The 20,560-nt window shown below is 43.1% G+C and overlaps 2 protein-coding genes and 1 non-coding gene across 10 annotated transcripts in view; 1 reads left to right on the top strand and 2 right to left on the bottom strand.

Annotated features, from left to right (window-relative positions):
• Positions 1–7,062, bottom strand: part of LOC110502853 (myocardin-related transcription factor A) — a 61,298-nt gene extending 54,236 nt beyond the window's left edge. For 3 of the 8 annotated variants that reach the window (XM_036960577.1, XM_036960575.1, XM_021581191.2), the window contains exons 1-2: positions 6,868–7,059; positions 5,881–5,948 (exon numbers count right to left, since the gene is read on the bottom strand). The gene's annotated coding sequence lies outside the window, so the exon portion shown is untranslated. Of the gene's footprint in view, positions 1–5,880; positions 5,949–6,384; positions 6,782–6,867 lie in introns of those variants that run through there. The other 5 variants (XM_036960578.1, XM_036960576.1, XM_036960581.1 and 2 more) reach the window with 4 other exon arrangements.
• A 50-nt stretch (positions 7,063–7,112) lies between these two features.
• Positions 7,113–9,831, top strand: tha1 (threonine aldolase 1). The gene is made up of 7 exons (XM_021581193.2): positions 7,113–7,505; positions 7,830–7,913; positions 8,153–8,241; positions 8,335–8,520; positions 8,638–8,775; positions 8,915–9,107; positions 9,292–9,831. The coding sequence occupies exons 1-7, from the start codon at positions 7,205–7,207 to the stop codon at positions 9,597–9,599; spliced, it is 1,299 nt and encodes a 432-aa protein (XP_021436868.1). The 5' UTR covers positions 7,113–7,204; the 3' UTR covers positions 9,600–9,831.
• Positions 9,832–10,079: 248 nt separating this feature from the next.
• Positions 10,080–10,161, bottom strand: trnal-uag. The gene has a single exon. It is a non-coding gene; the product is annotated as a tRNA-Leu (tRNA).
• Positions 10,162–20,560: the final 10,399 nt, after the last annotated feature.

The following is a 20,560-nucleotide window of genomic DNA, read 5'->3' as shown; positions in this document are numbered from 1 at the left end:
TTGAGGATTGACCACGAGTTGTCAATGGGATTAAGGTCTGGGGAGTTCTGGCCATGGACCCAAAATATCATTGTTTTGTTCCCCGAGCCACTTAGTTATCACTTTTGTCTTATGGCAAGGTGCTCCATCATGCTGAAAAAGGCATTGTTCATCACCAAACTGTTCCTGGATGGTTGGGAGAAGTTGCTCTCGGAGGATGTGTTGGTACCATTCTTTATTCATGGCTGTGTTCTTAGGCAAAATTGTGAGTGAGCCCACTCCCTTGGCTGAGAAGCAACCGCACACATGAATGGTCTCAGGATGCTTTACTGTTGGCATGACACAGGACTGATGGTAGCACTCACCTTGTCTTCTCCGGGCAAGCTTTTTCTGGATGCCCCTAACAATCCGAAAGGGGATTCATCAGAGAAAATTACTTTACCCCAGTCCTCAGCAGTCCAATCCCTGTACCTTTTGCAAAATATCAGTCTGTCCCTGATGTTTAGCCTGGAGAGAAGTGGCTTCTTTGCTGCCCTTCTTGACACCAGGCCATCCTCCAAAAGTCTTCGCCTCACTGTGCGTGCAGATGCACTCACACCTGCCTGCTGCCATTCCTGAGCAAGCTCTGTCCTGGTGGTGCCCCGATCCCGCAGCTGAACCAACTTTAGGAGACGTCCTGGTGCTTGCTGGACTTTCTTGGGCACCCTGAAGCCTTCTTCACAACAATTGAACCGCTCTCCTTGAACTTCTTGATGATCCAATAAATGGTTGATTTAGGTGCAATCTTACTGGCAGTAATATCCTTGCCTGAGAAGCCCTTTTTGTGCAAAGCAATGATGACGGCACGTGTTTCCTTGAAGGTAACCATGGCTGACAGAGGAAGAACAATGATTCCAAGCACCACCCACCTTTTGAAACTTCTAGTCTGTTATTCGAACTCAATCAGCAAGACAGAGTGATCTCCAGCCTTGTCCTCGTCAACACTCACATCTGTGTTGAGAGAATCACTGACATGATGTCAGCTGGTCCTTTTGTGGCAGGGCTGAAATGCAGTGGAAATGTTTTTTGGGGATTCAGTTCATTTGCATGGCAAAGAGGGACTTTGCAATTAATTGCAATTCATCTGATCACTCTTCATAACATCCTGGAGTAGATGCAAATTGCCATCATACAAACTGAGGCAGCAGACTTTGTGAAAATGTATATTTGTGTCATTCTCAAAACTTCTGGCCACGACTTTATACTGTATTTTAGTCAATGGCACTCTGACATTGCTCGTCCTAATATTTACAGTGGGGCAAAAAAGTATTTAGTCAGCCACCAATTGTGCAAGTTCTCCCACTTGAAAAGATGAGGCCTGTAATTTTCATCATAGGTACACTTCAACTATGACAGACAAAATGAGAAAAAAAATCCAGAAAATCACATTATAGGATTTTTAATGAATTTATTTGCAAATTATGGTGGAAAATAAGTATTTATTCAATAACAAAAGTTTCTCAATACTTTGTTATATACCCTTTGTTGGCAATGATAGAGGTCAAACGTTTTCTGTAAGTCTTCACAAGGTTTTCACACACTGTTGCTGGTATTTTGGCCCATTCCTCCATGCAGATCTCCTCTAGAGCAGTGATGTTTTGGGGCTGTTGCTGGGCAGCACGGACTTTCAACTCACTCCCAAGATTTTCTATGGGGTTGAGATCTGGAGACTGGCTAGGCCACTCCAGGACCTTGAAATGCTTCTTACGAGCCACTCCCTCATTGCCCGGGCGGTGTGTTTGGGATCATTGTCATGCTGAAAGACCCAGCCACATTTCATCTTCAATGCCCTTGCTGATGGAAGGAGGTTTTCACTCAAAATCTCACGATACATGGCCCCATTCATTCATTCTTTCCTTTACACGGATCAGTCGTCCTGGTCCCTTTGCAGAAAAACAGCACCAAAGCATGATGTTTCCACCCCCATGCTTCACAGTAGGTATGGTGTTCTTTGGATGCAACTCAGCATTCTTTGTCCTCCAAACACGATGAGTTGAGTTTTTACCAAAAAGTTATATTTTAGTTTCATCTGACCATATGACATTCTTCCAATCTTCTTCTGGATCATCCAAATGCTCTCTAGCAAACTTCAGACGGGCTTGGACATGTACTGGCTTAAGCAGGGGGACACGTCTGGCACTGCAGGATTTGAGTCCCTGGCGGCGTGGTGTGTTACTGATGGTAGGCTTTGTTACTTTGGTCCCAGCTCTCTGCAGGTCATTCACTAGGTCCCCCCGTGTAGTTCTGGGAGCCCATTTGCTCACCGTTCTTGTGATCATTTTGACCCCACGGGGTGCGATCTTGCGTGGAGCCCCAGATCGAGGGAGATTATCAGTGATCTTGTATGTCTTCCATTTCCTAATAATTGCTCCCACAGTTGATTTCTTCAAAACAAGCTGCTTACCTATTGCAGATTCAGGCTTCCCAGCCTGGTGCAGGTCTACAATTTTGTTTCTGGTGTCCTTTGACAGCTCTTTGGTCTTGGCCATAGTGGAGTTTGGAGTGTGACTGTGAGGTTGTGGACAGGTGTCTTTTATACTGATAAGTTCAAACATGTTCCATTAATACAGGTAATGAGTGGAGGACAGAGGAGCCTCTTAAAGAACAAGTTACAGGTCTGTGAGAGCCAGAAATCTTGCTTGTTTGTAGGTGACCAAATACTTATTTTCCACCATAATTTGCAAATAAATTCATTCAAAATGCTACAATATGATTTTCTGGATTTTTTTTCTCATTTTGTCTGTCATAGTTGAAGTGTACCTATGATGACAATTACAGGCCTCATCTTTTTAAGTGTAGAACTTGCACAATTGGTGGATGACTAATTACTTTTTTGCCCCACTGTATATATTTCTTAATTCCATTATTTTACTTTTAGATGTGTGAATTGTTAGATACTGCTGCACTGTTTGAACTGGGAATCAAATGTATTCATAAAGCTCTTTTTACATCAGCCGATGTCAAAAAGTGCTATACAGAAACCCTGCCTAAAACCCCCTAACAGCAAGCAATGCAGATGTAGAAGTACGCATATCACTACACCCGCAATAGCATTTGCTAAAAATTTGAATGTGACCAATAAAATTTGATTTGAGATGATTGTTGATGTGACCATAAGGAGCAGTTTCCTGGCACTGGCTCGGGAAAAACCACAACACTTGCATGGCCAGAGAGGATTTCTGTCTTCTGAGTGTTCCAGCAGCCTGAGGAAGTAGTCTCCAGTCAGACGACACACCCCAACCGAAAAACCTTTTCTGGTCAATCTCAACAGGGTTTCCACGGTGAAACACTCTGTTTCGTCCTTCAGACCTTACATCATGAGGCATTTCCACCCAATTTACCACAACAAAACGTAATGGACCTTTATTATGGTTTATTACAGCAAATGCTATTGCGGGTCTGATCGAATCATCCAATCTCCTATTGCATAACTGTAGACCCCCCCCCACCCCCACCAATGACCTCATCTCATCAGCGACTGCCTCACCCCGTGGTTCCCTCACTGATCTAATTGAGGCTATCATGAACGAGATCTTTGACTAGCAGAAACAGCTTCAAAAAGTCAGTGAAACAGGTCAACTTAGAGAGAATTACATTTAACCCTTTAGTGACATGTGGGAGAGAACGACAGTCCATTGAAAGACTCATATTGTAGGCCACTTTTTCGAAGCATGGGGTGATGTCACAATGCAGTAGTAAAAAAAGGCAAAAGGTCTCCTGCAGGGACGGGGGCTGGGATTCAAAAAATAAATATAGCACAAAACCCATCACGACAAGAGAGACACCACTACATAAAGAGACCTAAAACAACAACATTGCATGGCGGCCACACGACAACACAGCATGGTATCAACGCCACATGAGAACAACATGGCAGCAGTACAACATAGTACAAACATTATTGGGTACAGACAACTGCACGAAGGCAAGAAGGTAGAGACAACAATCATCACACAAAGCAGCCACAACTGTCAGTAAGAGTGTCCATGATTGAGTCATTGAATGAAGAGATAAAACTGTCCAGTTTGAGTGTTTTTTGCAGCTCGTTCCAGTCACTAGCTGCAGCGAACTGGAATTATATTTAACTATATTATTTTTTGCCGATATATCGTATAGTTTTGACAATATCATCTTTGCGCTAGTTGGCTGTACCTGCACTGAAACTCCAGTATTTTTCCTTCATAGCTTGTTCTGTTCTGCATCAATTTTTTAATTAGGGAGCCACATTTTTTTCAGCACTTTTATTTCCATGACTGATCAAAATGTGTTTTCTCATGGCTCTCTCGTCTCTCTGCAGTAGACATATGGTGAGCAATATGTTTGGACCATAGAACTGCAATAGAATCACTGTATTGAATCTCAATGCATATAGAAAAGTGAGAATTGCAATACATATCACAGCAGCACCTAAGTGTCATTGAAATATTGCTTTGTGAGGTCCCTGGCAATTCCTAGCCCTATGCAGAAGTAGAACCAGTGGAGGAAAAAGTACCCAATTATCATACTTGAGTAAAAGTATAGATACTTGAATTACTTTCTATTAAGGTAAGTTAGTCACCCAGTAAAATACTACTTTAGTAAAAGTCTAAAATTATTTGGCTTTAAAAATACTTAAGTATGAAAAGCAGAAGTAAAAGTATAAATACATTTAAAAAATCCCTTATATTAAGCAAAGCAGACAGCACCATTTTCTTATTTTTTAAATTTACGGATGCATGTGTGTTTCTTGAGTCCGCCAGACCATAGGCAGTAGGGATGACCATGTATTTTCTTGATAAGTGCGTGAATTTCACAATTTTCCTGTCCTGCTAAGCATTCAAAATGTACTTTCGGGTGTCAGGGAAAATGTATGGAGAAAAAAAGTACAATATTTTCTATAGGAATGTAGTGAAGTAAAAGTAGTCCAAAAATATAAATAGTAAAATTAAGTGCAGATACCCAAAAATATACTTAAGTAGAACTTTAAAGTATTTTTACTTAAGTAATTTACACCACTGAGTAGAACTCAAATAGGCTAAGATGGTGTGTCACAAAGAAATACTCCACAATGTAAACTAAGAACTAAACATTTGGTGGATGATATCATAATGCAGCAAAACACAATAAATGTCACAATGCAATGCATCACAATGTAAGTCAAGAACTCAACATTCTTGAGTGTGGATGAGGTCATAGTGCAGCAGTAGAACTTGAATAATGTTACAATGCAAGATATGGTATGGAGTCACAATAGAACACATGACAATCAATTCAATAGGTGGCGTAATGTCATAATAACAATGTACTATCAGAACATAGTCAAGTTTTGGAGGTGAACGCAATGTAACCATGTTGTTGATCACAATCCTTGACACCCAAACATCAATATCAGGTTTTCGTATTATACATCATCACAAAAATATATATGATCTGGATCTCTGATGGTTGTTTTGGCATTGCCAGCACCTCTCCTGTATGAGGGTTATTGTTGAAACATGTAGTGCATTGTGCTAACATAATGGCATTGGGAAGGGACAGTTCTCTGGCATTCCTCCAACTGCACGCCTACACTACTCTGTGCAGATCTGTGCTCATCACGTTCACAAAGTAACACAGCAGGCATGCCTCCCACCTGGCTGGAATGTGGGTTTTGCATCTTAGAAGTGCAAAACAGCTACTAATGAATAGGAACACTGACTGTTAGCAACCTTCATCTGTCACCAGTTTGTCTCAGGAGAAATGCACAGTGATGATGTATTATAGCTAGCTATATCTATAAGTTACATTTATCAATGGAAGGTAAATAGAGATCTAGCTAAGCTCTGTTCTGGCAACAGGAAATTAGTGATGGGACTGGATGTTTAACAGGAAATGTGAGCTTACCTGTTCCTTTAAATACTCGAAATCAAATGAGAGGGTTTTTCCATTTCAGCACACAGTTGGGATGAGTGCTGAAGGAGAGGAAGGGAAAGAGTGTCTTTAGTCCAAGCACATTGCTACAGTTAGGCCTACTCTTCATCAATAATTTGTTCCATCCCCATCTTGATGCATATCATCATTCATGACATTAATACAAACTATTATTACACGGTCCTGGTCAGCTATCTAGCTATTTATGTATGTGTGTATGTAGATGTATGGTGCAACATGATGGCCTGATAACTTAGTTAAAACGTCGGTATCGAGGGCAATGTCTATGATTAGACAACCAAATCCACAGTTAGCTATTGCGCTAACCACGGATGTCACGACAGTTGTCATCGGCTCATGTGGCCGCTAGCTAGCAAATAACGTAGCTAATGTTACACAATACCCTTTGACAACAATACAATAGCTAACGTTAGCTATCTAGCATACTAGCTAGTTAGTTACGCAGTGGGAGCTCACCTGAATGGTCCAAAGCAGAACTATTGAATAACGAAATCCAATACTTCCACAGCTTCAAACAGAAAATGGTTTTATGTGAATATATCGACAGTAAAGATAGCTAGACAAGTCCACCTCCCCCGCTCCAGACAGTTAGCTACAATAAATAGTTAGCTTAGCATCTGATGCTAGCAGCTACCTGTCAGTCTAGTCACGCGGTGGAGCCTGTGGCTTTCAACCAAATTGCAAGGTATATTTCTCTGTGTCGTGAATGTATTATTTAAATGAATGCGTGTTCTCGTTAGCTACTTATCATTTTAGTTATTAATGTTGTTAACGAGGTTACACGGCTTTGGCTTTAGTGGTGCACCACTTCGACTCACAAAGGAAACTTTGACCGGAAAACCCTCTTCTCAGCTAGAAATGCGCATCCGTAATTCCTTAGTTAGCAACAACTTGAAGTATCAAAGCTATATTACAACAAAGTATAAAATATATACTCACATCTAACCACACGACTGGATGAGATGTTAACTGCTTGGGGAATAATATAGATTAATGTATGGCATACATGTATTTGCTTTCTGGCATTGTTTTTGCATGAAGAGAAGTTGAATTCATAAACATTAAACCCAGGGTTGGATCATGGCAATGAACTCTTTCTGTGTTGTGGGCTGGTGGAGTAAAATACATGTTCTGTGGCGCCACCTTCTGGGATATTTCTGATATTTTTCCATTACTCCGGCCTGGCAGCCACACAGGAGATCGAATCAATGATTGTCGAAAACAACGATCCAAAGTTCACAGCTAAAACAATGGATGAGTGAACTAGTTTTCTGCGATGCTCAAAACGACAGCAAACATGTTTTTAAAAACGTTAAAGATTCCGGCCCGTGCCTTGTTGCAGTGTGTAAACCGGGGTGTCATCTCACCAAAACATCGCGTGGGGCTTGGACGAGGACCCTCTCGACTCTACTACGAGACCGCTAAACCAGTGGACCCTTCCCTGTCCGGGGCATCCTCTGCCCGGACAGTGGACCTCCGTAGCGACACCGTGACCAAGCCTGGGGCGGCCATGCGTCAGGCCATGGCAGAGGCCGAGGTTGGGGACGATGTATTCGGGGAGGATCCAACAGTAAATGGTCAGATAAATTAGATGAAGTATGAGTTTTGGCAAGCATATGGAGTTGCTTAACTGATTTGTAAGAAGGTGCTCATCATTATGACCTGATTATTTTATACTTATCTTTCACCGATCAAAGTTCTGGCCGATTAATAAAAGTATGTAAAACAGTGTAATAAGCATTTTGTAGGGAAGTGCATGGGGTGCACACACTGCATAATTCATTAGTGTGGTACTGTGATCTGATTGCACTGACTTGGACCTGTTTGTATTATTTTATGATGCATCCTTTCCATTTTTATGAACCTGATTTAATTTGGCAAATGTGGGTGGGCATGTACAGAGCTCCAGAAGATGGCTGCAGAGGTGTTTGGGATGGAGGCAGCTCTCTATGTCCCATCTGGAACCATGGCAAACCTCATAGCAGGTGAGAGAAATAACTAGCTGTGTGTGTGTGTGTGTGTGTGTGTGTGTGTGTGTGTGTGTGTGTGTGTGTGTGTGTGTGTGTGTGTGTGTGTGTGTGTGTGTGTGTGTGTGTGTGTTGGTGAGAGGAGACTGGATCTGCAATGGGTTTACATCTGATCTTTCTACATAGCTGTGCAGAAGGTGGATCAACATAGTAGTAATTGTGTAATATTTTTTTGGGTGTGTTTATGTGTTGTCCAGTAATGGTGCACTGCAGGGAGAGAGGAGACGAGATGATCGTTGGAGATCTGTCACACCTCCACATCTACGAGCAGGGAGGGAGTGCTCAGGTACAGTGAACACGCACAGATTACACACACAGCCACTGCACACATAAACTTAAAGTGCACACTAAAAACACGTGACTGTAATGTGTGTGTCAGCTGGCTGGTGTCCACTCCACCACGGTGACCAATCTACCTGACGGGACCTTTGACCTGGATCAGCTGGAGTCCAAGATTCGCCATGGTTACCCCGACGCCCACTACCCCCGCTCACGCCTGGTGTGTGTGGAGAACACACACAACATACAGGGAGGCCGCGTGCTGCCCCTACCCTTCCTGCAGGAGGTGTGTGTGTGTGAGTGTGTGTGTGTGTGTGTGTGTGTATCCCTCAGGTGAGTGCTCGAGAGTCTTGCAGAAAGGTATGGTGTTGTAACTCTGCTTTGTTGTGTGTCTCTCCCTCAGGTAAAGGCGCTAGCAGACAGATATGGTCTGGCTGTACACATGGACGGAGCAAGAATGATGAATGCAGCCATTGCCCAGAAAGTCGCCCCATCTACAATCCTACAAAACACACACACCGTCAGCGTCTGCCTGTCCAAGGTCAGAACATATATACACACACACACACACCATCAGCTGGAATTATGTATTTGTGAGATAGACACTGTGTGTTACCTGCTATGTGTTACCTGCTGTGTGATCCTGCGTATGATCCTGTGTATGATCCTGTGTGTTGCAGGGTCTGGGTGCTCCAGTGGGCACCATGCTGGCTGGCCCTCAGGGCTTCATTTCCAGGGCGGTGCGTTGTCGTAAAGCCCTGGGTGGAGGGCTGCGCCAGGTGGGAATTCTGGCAGCCGCTGGCAAGCTGGCATTGGGGGACATGATCAACAGGCTGGAGGAAGACCACCGTCATGCCAGGACCTTCGCACAGGGTGGGCACACAAACACACAAATGTACACCTGCAAGACACACACGTGGACGTTTCTATTTCATCATATATTCTTGACCACTCTGTCACAACCTCTGTGTGTGTGTGTGTGTGTGTGTGTGTGTGTGTGTGTGTGTGTGTGTGTGTGTGTGTGTGTGTGTGTGTGTGTGTGTGTGTGTGTGTGTAGCTCTGTTGGAGTGCGACCCTCCTCTCTACGAGGTCGACATGGCTGCTGTAGAAACCAACATCCTGCGGTTTCGTCTGCGGGACGCCTCGTTGACCCCAACAGAGTTCTGTGCTCTGATGGCTGCGGTGGGGGAAGGCGAGCAGGCCGCTATGGGGCAGGGGGTACGGGTACTCATGTTCCCCCACATTGGAGACTCTGTCAGGGCCGTCTGGCATCTAGGTATCTCACTGGAGGACACTCAGCTGGCCATCCAAAAGCTGCAGTTTGTGGCCAGGCAACACTCTCAGCAGAGGCTCAGGGCCCAATGAAGCCTCGCATAGATTTAACCCCAACTTGGCGAGCTGCTGGTTGGGCCCCTGATCATTAATCTCTCATTTAGAGGGATTCACTTGAAGCACTTTGAAGAGTTGATTTTTAATTTGGATTATTTTATGAATAATATGTATATTAATCATAACAGCTTTTCATGAATTTAAATACCTCTTAGAGGTAAGTCTTTCTAACTAAGAAACTAATAAATTATGGGATTGTCAACAATCAGCTGCCCTCGAGTGTTCTCATTGAAATGTAATGACTATGAAACGCCACAAGATGTCGCTACAGGTCTTTGTCATGGCCGTTCTACCACGAAATGGGTGCGTCATGGGTGCGTCATGTACTACTATCACCAGTGCAACAGTCCAGAGACTTTTCACATATGTTGTAGTTCACCTGGATTACCAAAAGAATATAACTCGTAATACATTGTTCGACCTGGTTGAGAAAGAAAAAACAACATTAAAATATTCTGGCAGCGGTGGGATTCGAACCCACGCCATCGAAATGACTGGAGCCTAAATCCAGCGCCTTAGACCACTCGGCCACGCTACCGTCATAATTTATGATTCAACCCAAAGAGAATTTGTATACAATAGACCATAATCATTAGTTCAAAAGTAAAACAATAAACGAGAGTTTCTATTGGAGACGACCGAGACATCGTCCGCTATCGGTGACAAATACGTGTATGAGGTCTCTGTTGAAATGGTACTCACGCTCCTTCCTGTTGGGAGGAATAATGAACAGATTCCACTGCAGGGAGCTAGTGTGCACCGAGACCTCGCTAGCGGGTTGGGGGGCAGTGTTCAGACGCATGGCAGTGAGCGGACCCAGGAGCCCCCATGGAGTGGCAAGCACATCAATGTGCTGGAGCTCAGGGCAGTTCGCCATGACCTCTCTGGGTTTGGAAGCCCTTGCTCACGATTCGCCGGCAACAACACTTTATACGTTCCCACCATTCCCCTGATCACAGCTACACTAGACAGGGTCAGTTTTAAGGGCCACTGGCTGCTCCTGATCGCCCCATAACTAGCCGAGACGACCATAGTTCAGCCTTCTGTTGTCCCTCCTCTCCGGGACCCTATAGCAGCTGCCGCTAAGACCCGACCTACTCGCTCAGGCTCGGGGGACGTTCTGGCATCCGGACCCACGCCGCCGCCAGCGTTGGGTTTGTTCCCTGGAGAGGCTTAAATTGTCATGTCTAGGCATTCAGGACAATGTGATGAACGTTGCAGAACGCCAGGGCATCCTCCACCAATGCATCATATCAAATGTGGTGGGGCATATTCTGTATTTGGTGTGAGGGTCATACTGTATTTTTTTGTTTGTTAAATATATACAGTACCAGTCAAGAGTTGACACACCTACTTATTCAAGGGGTTTTCTTTGTTTTTACTATTTTCTACATTGTAGAATAATAGTGAAGACATCAAAACTATGAAATAACATATATGGAATCATGTAGTAACCAAATTAGATTCTTCAAGGTAGCCACCCATGCCTTGATGACCGCTTTGCACACTCTTGGCATTCTCTCAACCAGCTTCATGAGGTAGTCAGTCACCTGTTAACAATTAACAGGTGTGCCTTGTTAAAAGTTCATTTGTGGAATTTCGTTCCTTCTTAATGCGTTTGAGCCAATCAGTTGTGTTGTGACAAGGTAGGGGTGGTATTCAGAAGATAGCCCTATTTGGTAAAAGACCAAGTCCATATTATGGCAAGAACAGCTTAAATAAGCAAAGAGAAATTAACATTGACTGAACATTGACACATGAATGAACATTGACACTTCACGTCAATGAATTACCATTTAATTAATCAAAATATAATTTCAAAATGTACAAATAATCAAACTTGTATGTAAATGTTAGACATCTTAGTAGGTAGGCTTTACTACTAAAGCATAATTTTGGTTGAAAAAAAAAGTCCATACCAGATATGGCCAACCTTGCTCCACTCCCGGATCTACTGGGTGAGCAGACATCTACTCCAGCCCAGCAATAATACACATTGATAAGTTAAATCAGCTGTATTAGTGCTGGGCTAGAACAGAAGCCTACACACACAGCATACTTCCAGGAGAACGATTGGCCTGCTACAGTGTAATACATTTGTAGCCTACATTACATTGTGTGTGACTTTCAACTGTATTGTTGTATACAACATTTGTTAACATAAGTACACATACAAACCATGGCAAAAAAAGGATGTGCAAGCAGTGTCTTGGGACATTTACAGGGGACGCTTGTTTGGAGCTCTTCTGTCAATCTTGAGTAAGGACGTGCACCTGATTACGCACATAAGTAGGCCTAGGTTACCTGGCCTGTGCGCAAATGTAGGCTTTTAAATGTGCCTATTTGGGGATCTGATATTATTTCTTATTGTCTTAACTCACCATCACTATATAGCTTCTCAAAGCAGTTCTAGTGTTGAGACCGTGAAGAGGGTGAAGGTAGTGAATGGCCCTTCTATAAGCGCTGTTGACCGCAGTGGCAGGTCTAGTGTTGAGACCGTGAAGAGGATGAAGGTAGTGAATGGCCCTTCTATAAGCGCTGTTGACCGCAGTGGCGGTGAGGGGGGTCATTTCTGGGGTTCCACTATCTATGTCCATAGATTATATAAAATAAAATATATAGGAGGGCATAGTGGTTGAAGCAAAAAGGCTGTTCAGTAAGAAGAGGGGCGGAGAAGTGAAAGCCAGTATTATTCATGTTTGAGAAGGTTGTACCTAAGAATGTACAGATGGGCTTCCTGGCTTTCACTGTTAGAGAGTTTGTCCCACCTCCATTAAGGTGTTTTAAATGCCAAAGAATGGGACATGTAGCGGCTCTGTGCAAAGGAAAGAAAATATGTGTCAATTATGGAGGGGAACATGATTATGGTGAATGTGGGAACAATGTCAGGTTTGGTGGATGCCAGGTGCAGAAAGAGGCTAGAGAGGTTCAAAGATACAAAATCACTCATAATGTCTCTTATGCAGAGGCTGCAAGGCAGATTAGTTGAACTATTAGGCAGAATGATGGAGATAATAGGGCTACTCCTGGAATAAGTGGACCTACTGTAGGAAATGTTGTTTATGTTGGTCCAGACACGGATACGAGACCTGCTCAGAAATCTTGCTCTCACAAATGTGTCGTTTCAAAGGATACCTTGATAGTTAATCAGATTTACTTCATAGCCTTCATTGGAAAGGTGATCAACATGACAACGTTGTGGAAGGAAGAACTGCCAAGTTGAAGATCATTGTGGAAGCAGCAACAGAGTTTTTAGGAGTAACAGATGTTACTGTTGCCATGATTGTTCATTTGTTGACTCCTAATAATACTAATGATGGAATGTCTCAGTATGATGATAGTTAGTTATGGTTTTTGTCATCCTTCAGTGGAATGCCAGATGCCTTATTGCTAACGGTCAGGAGTTTAAGGCTAAGACCACATCTTGATTGTATTATTTCTGGTTATTGTTCAAATCAGATCTGATAGATCAATTAGACAAGGTGGTGGTTGTGCCACGTTCATAAGATATTGTCTTGTATAGTGTCACGCCCTGACCATAGAGAGCCATTGTTTCTCTATGGTGAAGTAGGTCAGGGCGTGAGTTTATTATTTCTATGTGGGGTTCTAAGTTATTATTTCTATGTTGGTGATTTGTATGATTCCTAATTAGAGGCAGCTGGTAATCATTGTCTCTAATTGGAGATCATATTTAAGTAGCTGTTTTTCCCTCCTGTGTTTGTGGGATATTGTTTATGTGTAGTTGCATGTTAGCACGCCATTGGTGGCACAGTTTGTTTGTTGTGTGGTTCACTTACTTTAAAACTTCTTGGCGCACCCATCCCTTTAGCGGGATCATTTTCATCAACATCCGCTGAATTTTCATGAAATCACAAGTGCAATATAGCAAAACACAGCTTAGCTTGTTGTTAATCCACCTGGTGTGTCAGATTTCAAAAAAGCTTTACAGCAAAAGCTATCCAAGCGTTTATGTTAGGACATCTCGCTCAGCAGACAAAACATTACAAACAGCTAGCAGCAAAGTAGATTGGTCAGAAAAGCAATAAAATCAATCGCTTACCTTTGATGATCTTCAAATGTTTGCACTCACGAGACTCCCAGTTACACAATAAATGTTCCTTTTGTTTGATAAAGATGATTTTTATATCCAAAAACCTCCATTTGGTTGGTGCGTTTTGTTCAGAAATCCACAGGCCACAGGCAGGTCATGACGGGCAGGCGAAAATTCCAAATAGCATCTTCGTAGAAACATGTCAAACCTTTTTTATAAACAATCCTCAGGTTGTTTTTACAATAAATAATCGATAATATTTAAGCTTTTTCAATAGGAGAGAGAGAGAAAATGTCTGCTCCAAGTTGTTGCACATGCAAAACTCTGCTGGCACCCAGCCATCCACTGACGCGATGTGATCCTTCTCGCTCATTTTTTAGAATAAAAGCCTGAAACTATGTCTAAAGACTGCTCACACCATGTGGAAGCCATGGGGAAAGGAATCTCATTGATATCCCTTTAAATGGAGGAAAGGCATGCAATGGAACAGGGAGATTAGTTTTTCTTAGGCACTTCCTTGTTGGATTTTCCTCAGGTTTTCGCCTGCAATATCAGTTCTGTTATACTCACAGACAATATTTTGACAGTTTTGGAAACTTTAGTGTTTTATATTCTAATCTGACAATTCTATGCATATTCTAGATTCTGGGCCTGAGAAATAGGCAGTTTCATTTGGGTACGTTTTTCATCCAAACATCAAAATACTGCCCCCTACACTCAACAGGTTAAATCAAAAAATATGTGGAACCCAGATCACGCTGCACGTTGGTCCGAGTATGCTTACAACGATCGTGACAGAATATCCCACCAGTCAAGGACCAAGCAGCGGGCAACGATGGGGAAAATAAGTTGGACATGGGAGGAAATAATGGAAGGACAGGAGATCCTTCCTTGGTGACAGATGAAAGGTTATGATGGAGGACAGCAACGACGCCGGGGTTCGCGGCCACAAGGAAAGCCCAAAATACAGCCCAATTTTTTTTTGGGGGGGGGGGGGGGGTGGCACACGGGGTGGCCGAGGTGTGTACCAGAGAGCTTCCGGAGACGGTTTCCAGTCCAGAGCATCCGGCGACGGTTCCCAGTCCAGAGCATCCGGCGACGGTTCCCAGTCCAGAGCTTCTGGCGACAGTTCTCAGTCCAGAGCTTCCGGAGACGTTTCGCAGTCCGGAACCTCCAACGACGGGCCTCAGTCCGGAACCTCCAACAACGGTCCACAGTCCGGAACCTCTACCGACGGTCCCCATTCCGGGGTCTCCAGCGACAGTCCCCAGTCCAGAGCCTCCGGCGATGATCCACGGTCCGGTGGTACAAAGGCGGAGGGATCAGCGTAAAGAGGGGGGGCTGCGTCCAGAACCGGAGCCGCCACCGAGGGTAGATGCCCACCCGGACCCTCCCCTATAGGTTCAGGTTTGCGACCGGGAGTCCGCACCTTTGGGGGGGGGGGGGGGGGGGGGTGCTGTCATGCCCTGACCTTAGATATCTGTTTTCTTTATATTTTGGTTAGGTCAGGGCGTGACGGGTGGGTACGCTAGTTTTTGTATTGTCTAGGGGGTTTTGTATGTCTAGGGTTTCTGTAGGTCTAGGTGATTTGTATGTCTATGGTGGCCTGATATGGTTCCCAATCAGAGGCAGCTGTTTATCGTTGTCTCTGATTGGGGATCATATTTAGGTAGCCATTTCCCTTTGGGATCTTGTCTATGTGTAGTTGCCTGTCAGCACTCGTTTTTATAGCGTCACATTTTGTTATTTTGTTAGTTTGTTCAGCGTTCATTATTTTAATAAATAAGAATGTACGCATACCACGCTGTGCCTTGGTCCGATCTTTAAGACGAACGTGACATTATTTGTTTTTGTCTTTGCTTAGTTTCACTTTCTATTAAATAATGTGGAACTCAACATCTGCTGCGCCTTGGTCCGACATTTATTCTAGCGAATGTGACAAACACGGTATATAAACATAATATGACATTTGTAATGTCTTTATTATTTTGGAACTTCTGAGTGTAATGTTTACTGTACATTTTTATTGTTTATTTCACTTTGTATATTATCTAATTCACTTGCTTTGGCAATGTTAACATATGTTTCTCATGCCAATAAAGCCCCATGAATTGAATTGATACTCTCCCCCTGCAAGCCCTTTCAAGAAGTCCAGTCTTCTGGCTCAACATTGGAACTCCTTGTAACGGCAGGTCTGCTGTGAATGTCCTGTCCCTAAACAGTGAATACAGGGCTTTGACGTCTCTCCCCTCCGGTCTGACATCCACTGTTTATCCCTGTCGGATCCGGGTCGGTTCCCCTCCCGTTTTGTGGTCAACTGATCGGTTCTCAACTGAGTCAGTGTCTGCTGGAATTTATGGATACTCTGAGCTGTGCACTCGAAGTTGTTGACAATGTCCAATATTTTTGCTCATGTTAAATTCTCCCCATATGCCGCGCTTAACATCTTGCCACACAGCTCCATACTGGCAACTCCATAAACTAGCTGGTCCCTCAGCTGTTCCCAAATCTTTCAGCATATTTGAACCCACGACTTAAAGAAACACACTCTTCTGCGATCGTCAGCTATCTTGTATGTGCTGAAGCTCTTGTTAGCCTCCTGGAAACACATCCTCTTCTTCTTCTATGAGGTTTAACGGCAGTTGGCATACAATTTGTTGCATTACCACCACCTACTAGACTGGAGTACAACTCCTTATACAATGCTTGAAAAACAAACTAAATTAATACCCTACCATCTAACACTACACTCACTAATTTCAAAATGCTATCAAATAAAATTAACACCACCCTACTCCACTAATTAAATGTATTTAGTCCTACCTCATGCCATCATCCTGAAAGGATGGGGCATCACCACTTAATACACCCTGTAACTCTTCTGATGTCAAGTCACCCATATACCTCTCTGCAGCTGTCACAACAACCTCCATTTTCTGAGACTTCTGATCCATCCCTGCAGTACAATTGATAACCATTGCTAAAAATCCAATCATACTAAAACTTGTATCACTTTTTGGTCTATTCCTCTGCTCTGGTATGTCTACTACTCTCACCACACCTCCCCCTTAACCCATCTTCCTCTACTTTCTTCACTGCCTCAGCATATGACAACTTCTGCACTACTCTAACCCTAGAAACCTTAATCTGGCTCTCTCGCACAGGACATTTCTGATCCCCAGCTCCATGGGCACCACTACAATTAACACATTCCACTACTTTCTCCAATACTACACATTCCTTTGCCCTTCTGTACATTTCTCACACCTTGGACCCTCCCTCCTACACACTGCTGCCACATACCCATAAGCTTGACACCTGTAACATCGTAATGTATTCCGCACATACGCTCATACAGGATAACTTATATATCCTAATATTACTTTGTCGGGCAAAGACTCAACTTCAAAACTCAAAATAACAGACAACGACTCTTCTGTTTCCCCACTCTCGAAACCCTGTCTGCATCGCATCAAACGACGAGCATCACATACACTGGGAATCTTTCCCCTCAGCTGGTCAACTTTTATATTTACCGCTACCCCAGTTATCACTCCTTTCATTGGTGCCCTTTTCTTGAGAACGAAACAATTCACTTTTCTTGCCCCCATTCATTTTACTCCAAGCCATTCTCCCACTGCCTTACAGAAACAAAAACAATTACCAGAACACCACCGCTGTCACCGATTCCACATGACCCAACTCTTTTTTTTACTCACCATGAAACCACAAATGGATCAGCCAAAAGGCAAGAGTACACTTTTTCCATAAACTTCACTCCTACTCTCACTGACTCTTCTTTTCCTGATCCCAGGTGCTTACCTCAGTCTCCGATAACTTCACTGCACCTACCATCTCCATACTTCACCCTCATTCACTTCCATTTCTCCTCCTGTCTTCAGCTCACTCTGCTCACACTTTCTACCATTCTTCTTTAACAAACCATCTCCCTTTTCCCCACCATTTTTATCAAACTCAAGTTCAACCTCTTCTTCCCTCTCTCTCTCTCAGACCTCTTCTCCCTATCTTTTTCCTCCATTCCTCCTCCGTTTTCCAAGTATACATCTCCTTATGATAATACTGCTGCCCCACTCCTGACACCCATCTAGTTATTGCTTTCTCTAGGGACTCCATTTCCACCTCCTGGAAACACAAACAGGTTTTACTACTGAAAAGTGCCATAGCGCTCATTAGCCCACGCGCCGTTTCTTCCCAGCTGAGCAGCTAATTTACTAAAGTTAGTACTAGCTAACTTTCTAGCTCATTCACTCGGTTCGTCATCAGTAGTCTGAGGATTTTGCCTCAGAATTCCGTTATCCTCGTTGCCAGTTGTTGCATCCTAAGGTGCTGGACCGTGGTAAAAACAGTTTCAGGTTGGATATTCAACGGATATTCACGCTTTCAAACCACTTGAGACTCCAAATAAGTGTCATGATGTTTGAAAAATTGCGCACAGCTTTACACAAGTCTTATTTTGACAATTTGGACATTAATGTGCTTTCCAAAGCTAATAAACATGTGGAAATGTGAGCAGCATTGTGTATTCCTAGTTTAATTAGTTAGGGAGTGTAAACGACTACAAACTTTTTTTACATTCAAATTTCAATAGCTCCTTGATCATGTGACCTACTTGACTCAAACAAAGTTCAGATGTCCACTGACTACCCTTCTATATTGCACACTCTTTAGTTTCTCCAATTTCATCTCACACGTTTTTACATGAATTTGTCAAACTTTCTAATTTCAATAGCTCCTTGGTCATATGACCGACTGGACTCAAACAAGGTTCCAAATGTACACTTAGTGGGCCTACACATTGCACACCCTTTAGTTTGTCCATTTTCATCTCACATGTTTTTACATACATTTTTAGAACATTCTAATTTCAATAGCTCATTGGTCATGTGACCTACTGGAGGTTCAGAATGTCCACTGACTACCCTTCTATATTGCACACCCTTTAGTTTGTAAATGTTTCATCTCATGCGGTTTTACATGCATTTTAAAACATTTTTAGTTTCAATAGTTCCCGGGTCATGTGACCTATAACCCTCAAACTACTTTCAGAATATCTGCTGACTAGCCTTATATATTGCACACCCTTTTGTTAGTCCATTTTAGTCCATTTTAGGAGTAACGGTTAAAGTGCTATTGAAATTTGAAAAAAATTGATTTGTCACTATGTTGACGGTCCCTAACTGCTGTTGGTGGACATAAGGAAAACTACAGGTGAATAGCCGTCGAATATCCAACCTGAATCCAGCTTTACCTCGGTAGATGGTGGGTTCTTTTACTGAAGACTCTGAAGCATACTTATAACAAACGGAACAGAAATATTTAATGTTCTCCTTAACACATTACAGTCGACTACTCTCTACAGTATCTTCAGCCCAACTCTCCCATACATCATTGAACTTTTACGGACCTTGCATCTCATAATCCAATCACTTCAATGCAAGAATGGAAACCCCATTGTCATTTGATAATTCAAATAACTCAACCCCTGCATACAAATCCCATTGGCTATTTGCAACCACTTTAAACTCATTAACACAATACATTTCTCAATACATCTCAAAGTCCACTCGAATTCCAGTTTTGGTTCTGGTTCAAGAAATGGCCGTAACTGATAAAGAAAAAGCTTGTTGGGGAAGACATTTGCTAGGGTACATAGTGGAGTTACCTTGGATGAAGTATATAAGCAACAGATATGTGAGATTTTAAATGCTCATGTTAATGTGTATAAGAAAATGGATAGTGTTGACTCTTCATTGGATGCTGATTTTACCATACATGAGATGTGTTCAGTCTTAATAGGCTGTGGATATACAGCCCCAGGTCATGATCAGTTTGTGCTATGTAATGTTTAAGCATCTACCTGATGAGGTCATACATGTTCTCCTGGGATTATTTTAAAAGATTTGAAGTGAGGGGGTTATACCTTCTGATTGTAAACGTGCAGTAATATTATCTTTTATAAAGCCTGGTAAGGACTCTTCATGTGCTGAGAGTTATAGACCAATAGCACTGACCTCTAACTTTTGTAAACTGATGGAAAAGATGACAGTAAATAGATTGTTGTATTTCCTGGAACAGGTTTATTAAGTCAATGTCAAAGTGGATTCTGTAAATGTAGATCTACTTTAGATGCATTAGTAAAGATGAGCATTGAAGTTGAAAAACTTTGGTCATAAAAGAAGTAATGGCTACTGTATTTTTTTACAGGTCAACATTCACAAGGCCGCAGGGCCAGATGGATTACCAGGACGTGTACTCCGAGCATGCTGCTGACCAACTGGCAAGTGTCTTCACTGACATTTTCAACCTCTCCCTGACTGTCTGTAATACCAACATGTGTCAAGCAGACCACCATAGTCCCTGTGCCCAAGAACACTAAGGTAACCTGCCTAAATTACTACAGACCTGTATCACTCACATCTGTAGCCATGAAGTGCTTTGAAAGGCTGGTCATGGCTCACATCAACACCATTATCCCAGAAACCTTAGACCCACCTAATTTGCATACCGCCCCAACAGATCCACAGATGATGCAATCTCTATTGCACTCAACACTGCCCTTTCCCACCAGGACAAAAGGGACACCTATGTGAGAATGTTGTTCATTGACTACAGATCAGCGTTCAACACCACAGTGCCCTCAAAGCTCCTCACTAAACACCTCCCTCTGCAACTGGATCCTAGACCTCATGATGGGCCGCCCCCAGGTGGTAAGTGTAGGTAACAACACATATGCCACGCTGATCCTCAACATGGGGGCCCCTCAGGAGTGAGTGCTCAGTCTCCTCCTGTACTCCCTGTTCACTCATGACTGCATGGCCAAACACGACTCCAACACCATCAAGTTTGCCGATGACACGACTGTGGT

Source organism: Oncorhynchus mykiss, chromosome 23, assembly GCF_013265735.2.
Source record: "Oncorhynchus mykiss isolate Arlee chromosome 23, USDA_OmykA_1.1, whole genome shotgun sequence".
Classification (NCBI taxonomy): Eukaryota; Metazoa; Chordata; class Actinopteri; order Salmoniformes; family Salmonidae; genus Oncorhynchus; species Oncorhynchus mykiss.
The sequence above is the reverse complement of the archived record's forward strand: the minus strand, read 5'-3'. Positions and strand labels throughout refer to the sequence as shown.

Excerpts from the sequence above, each read along its gene's own strand:
- tha1 (XM_021581193.2), top strand. The coding sequence starts at position 7,205 with ATGCTCAAAACGACAGCAAACATGTTTTTAAAAACGTTAAAGATTCCG. Across the intron at positions 8,521-8,637 it reads CCCTACCCTTCCTGCAGGAG|GTAAAGGCGCTAGCAGACAG; the intron begins GTGTGTGTGTGT and ends TCTCTCCCTCAG. Across the intron at positions 8,776-8,914 it reads TCAGCGTCTGCCTGTCCAAG|GGTCTGGGTGCTCCAGTGGG; the intron begins GTCAGAACATAT and ends TGTGTGTTGCAG.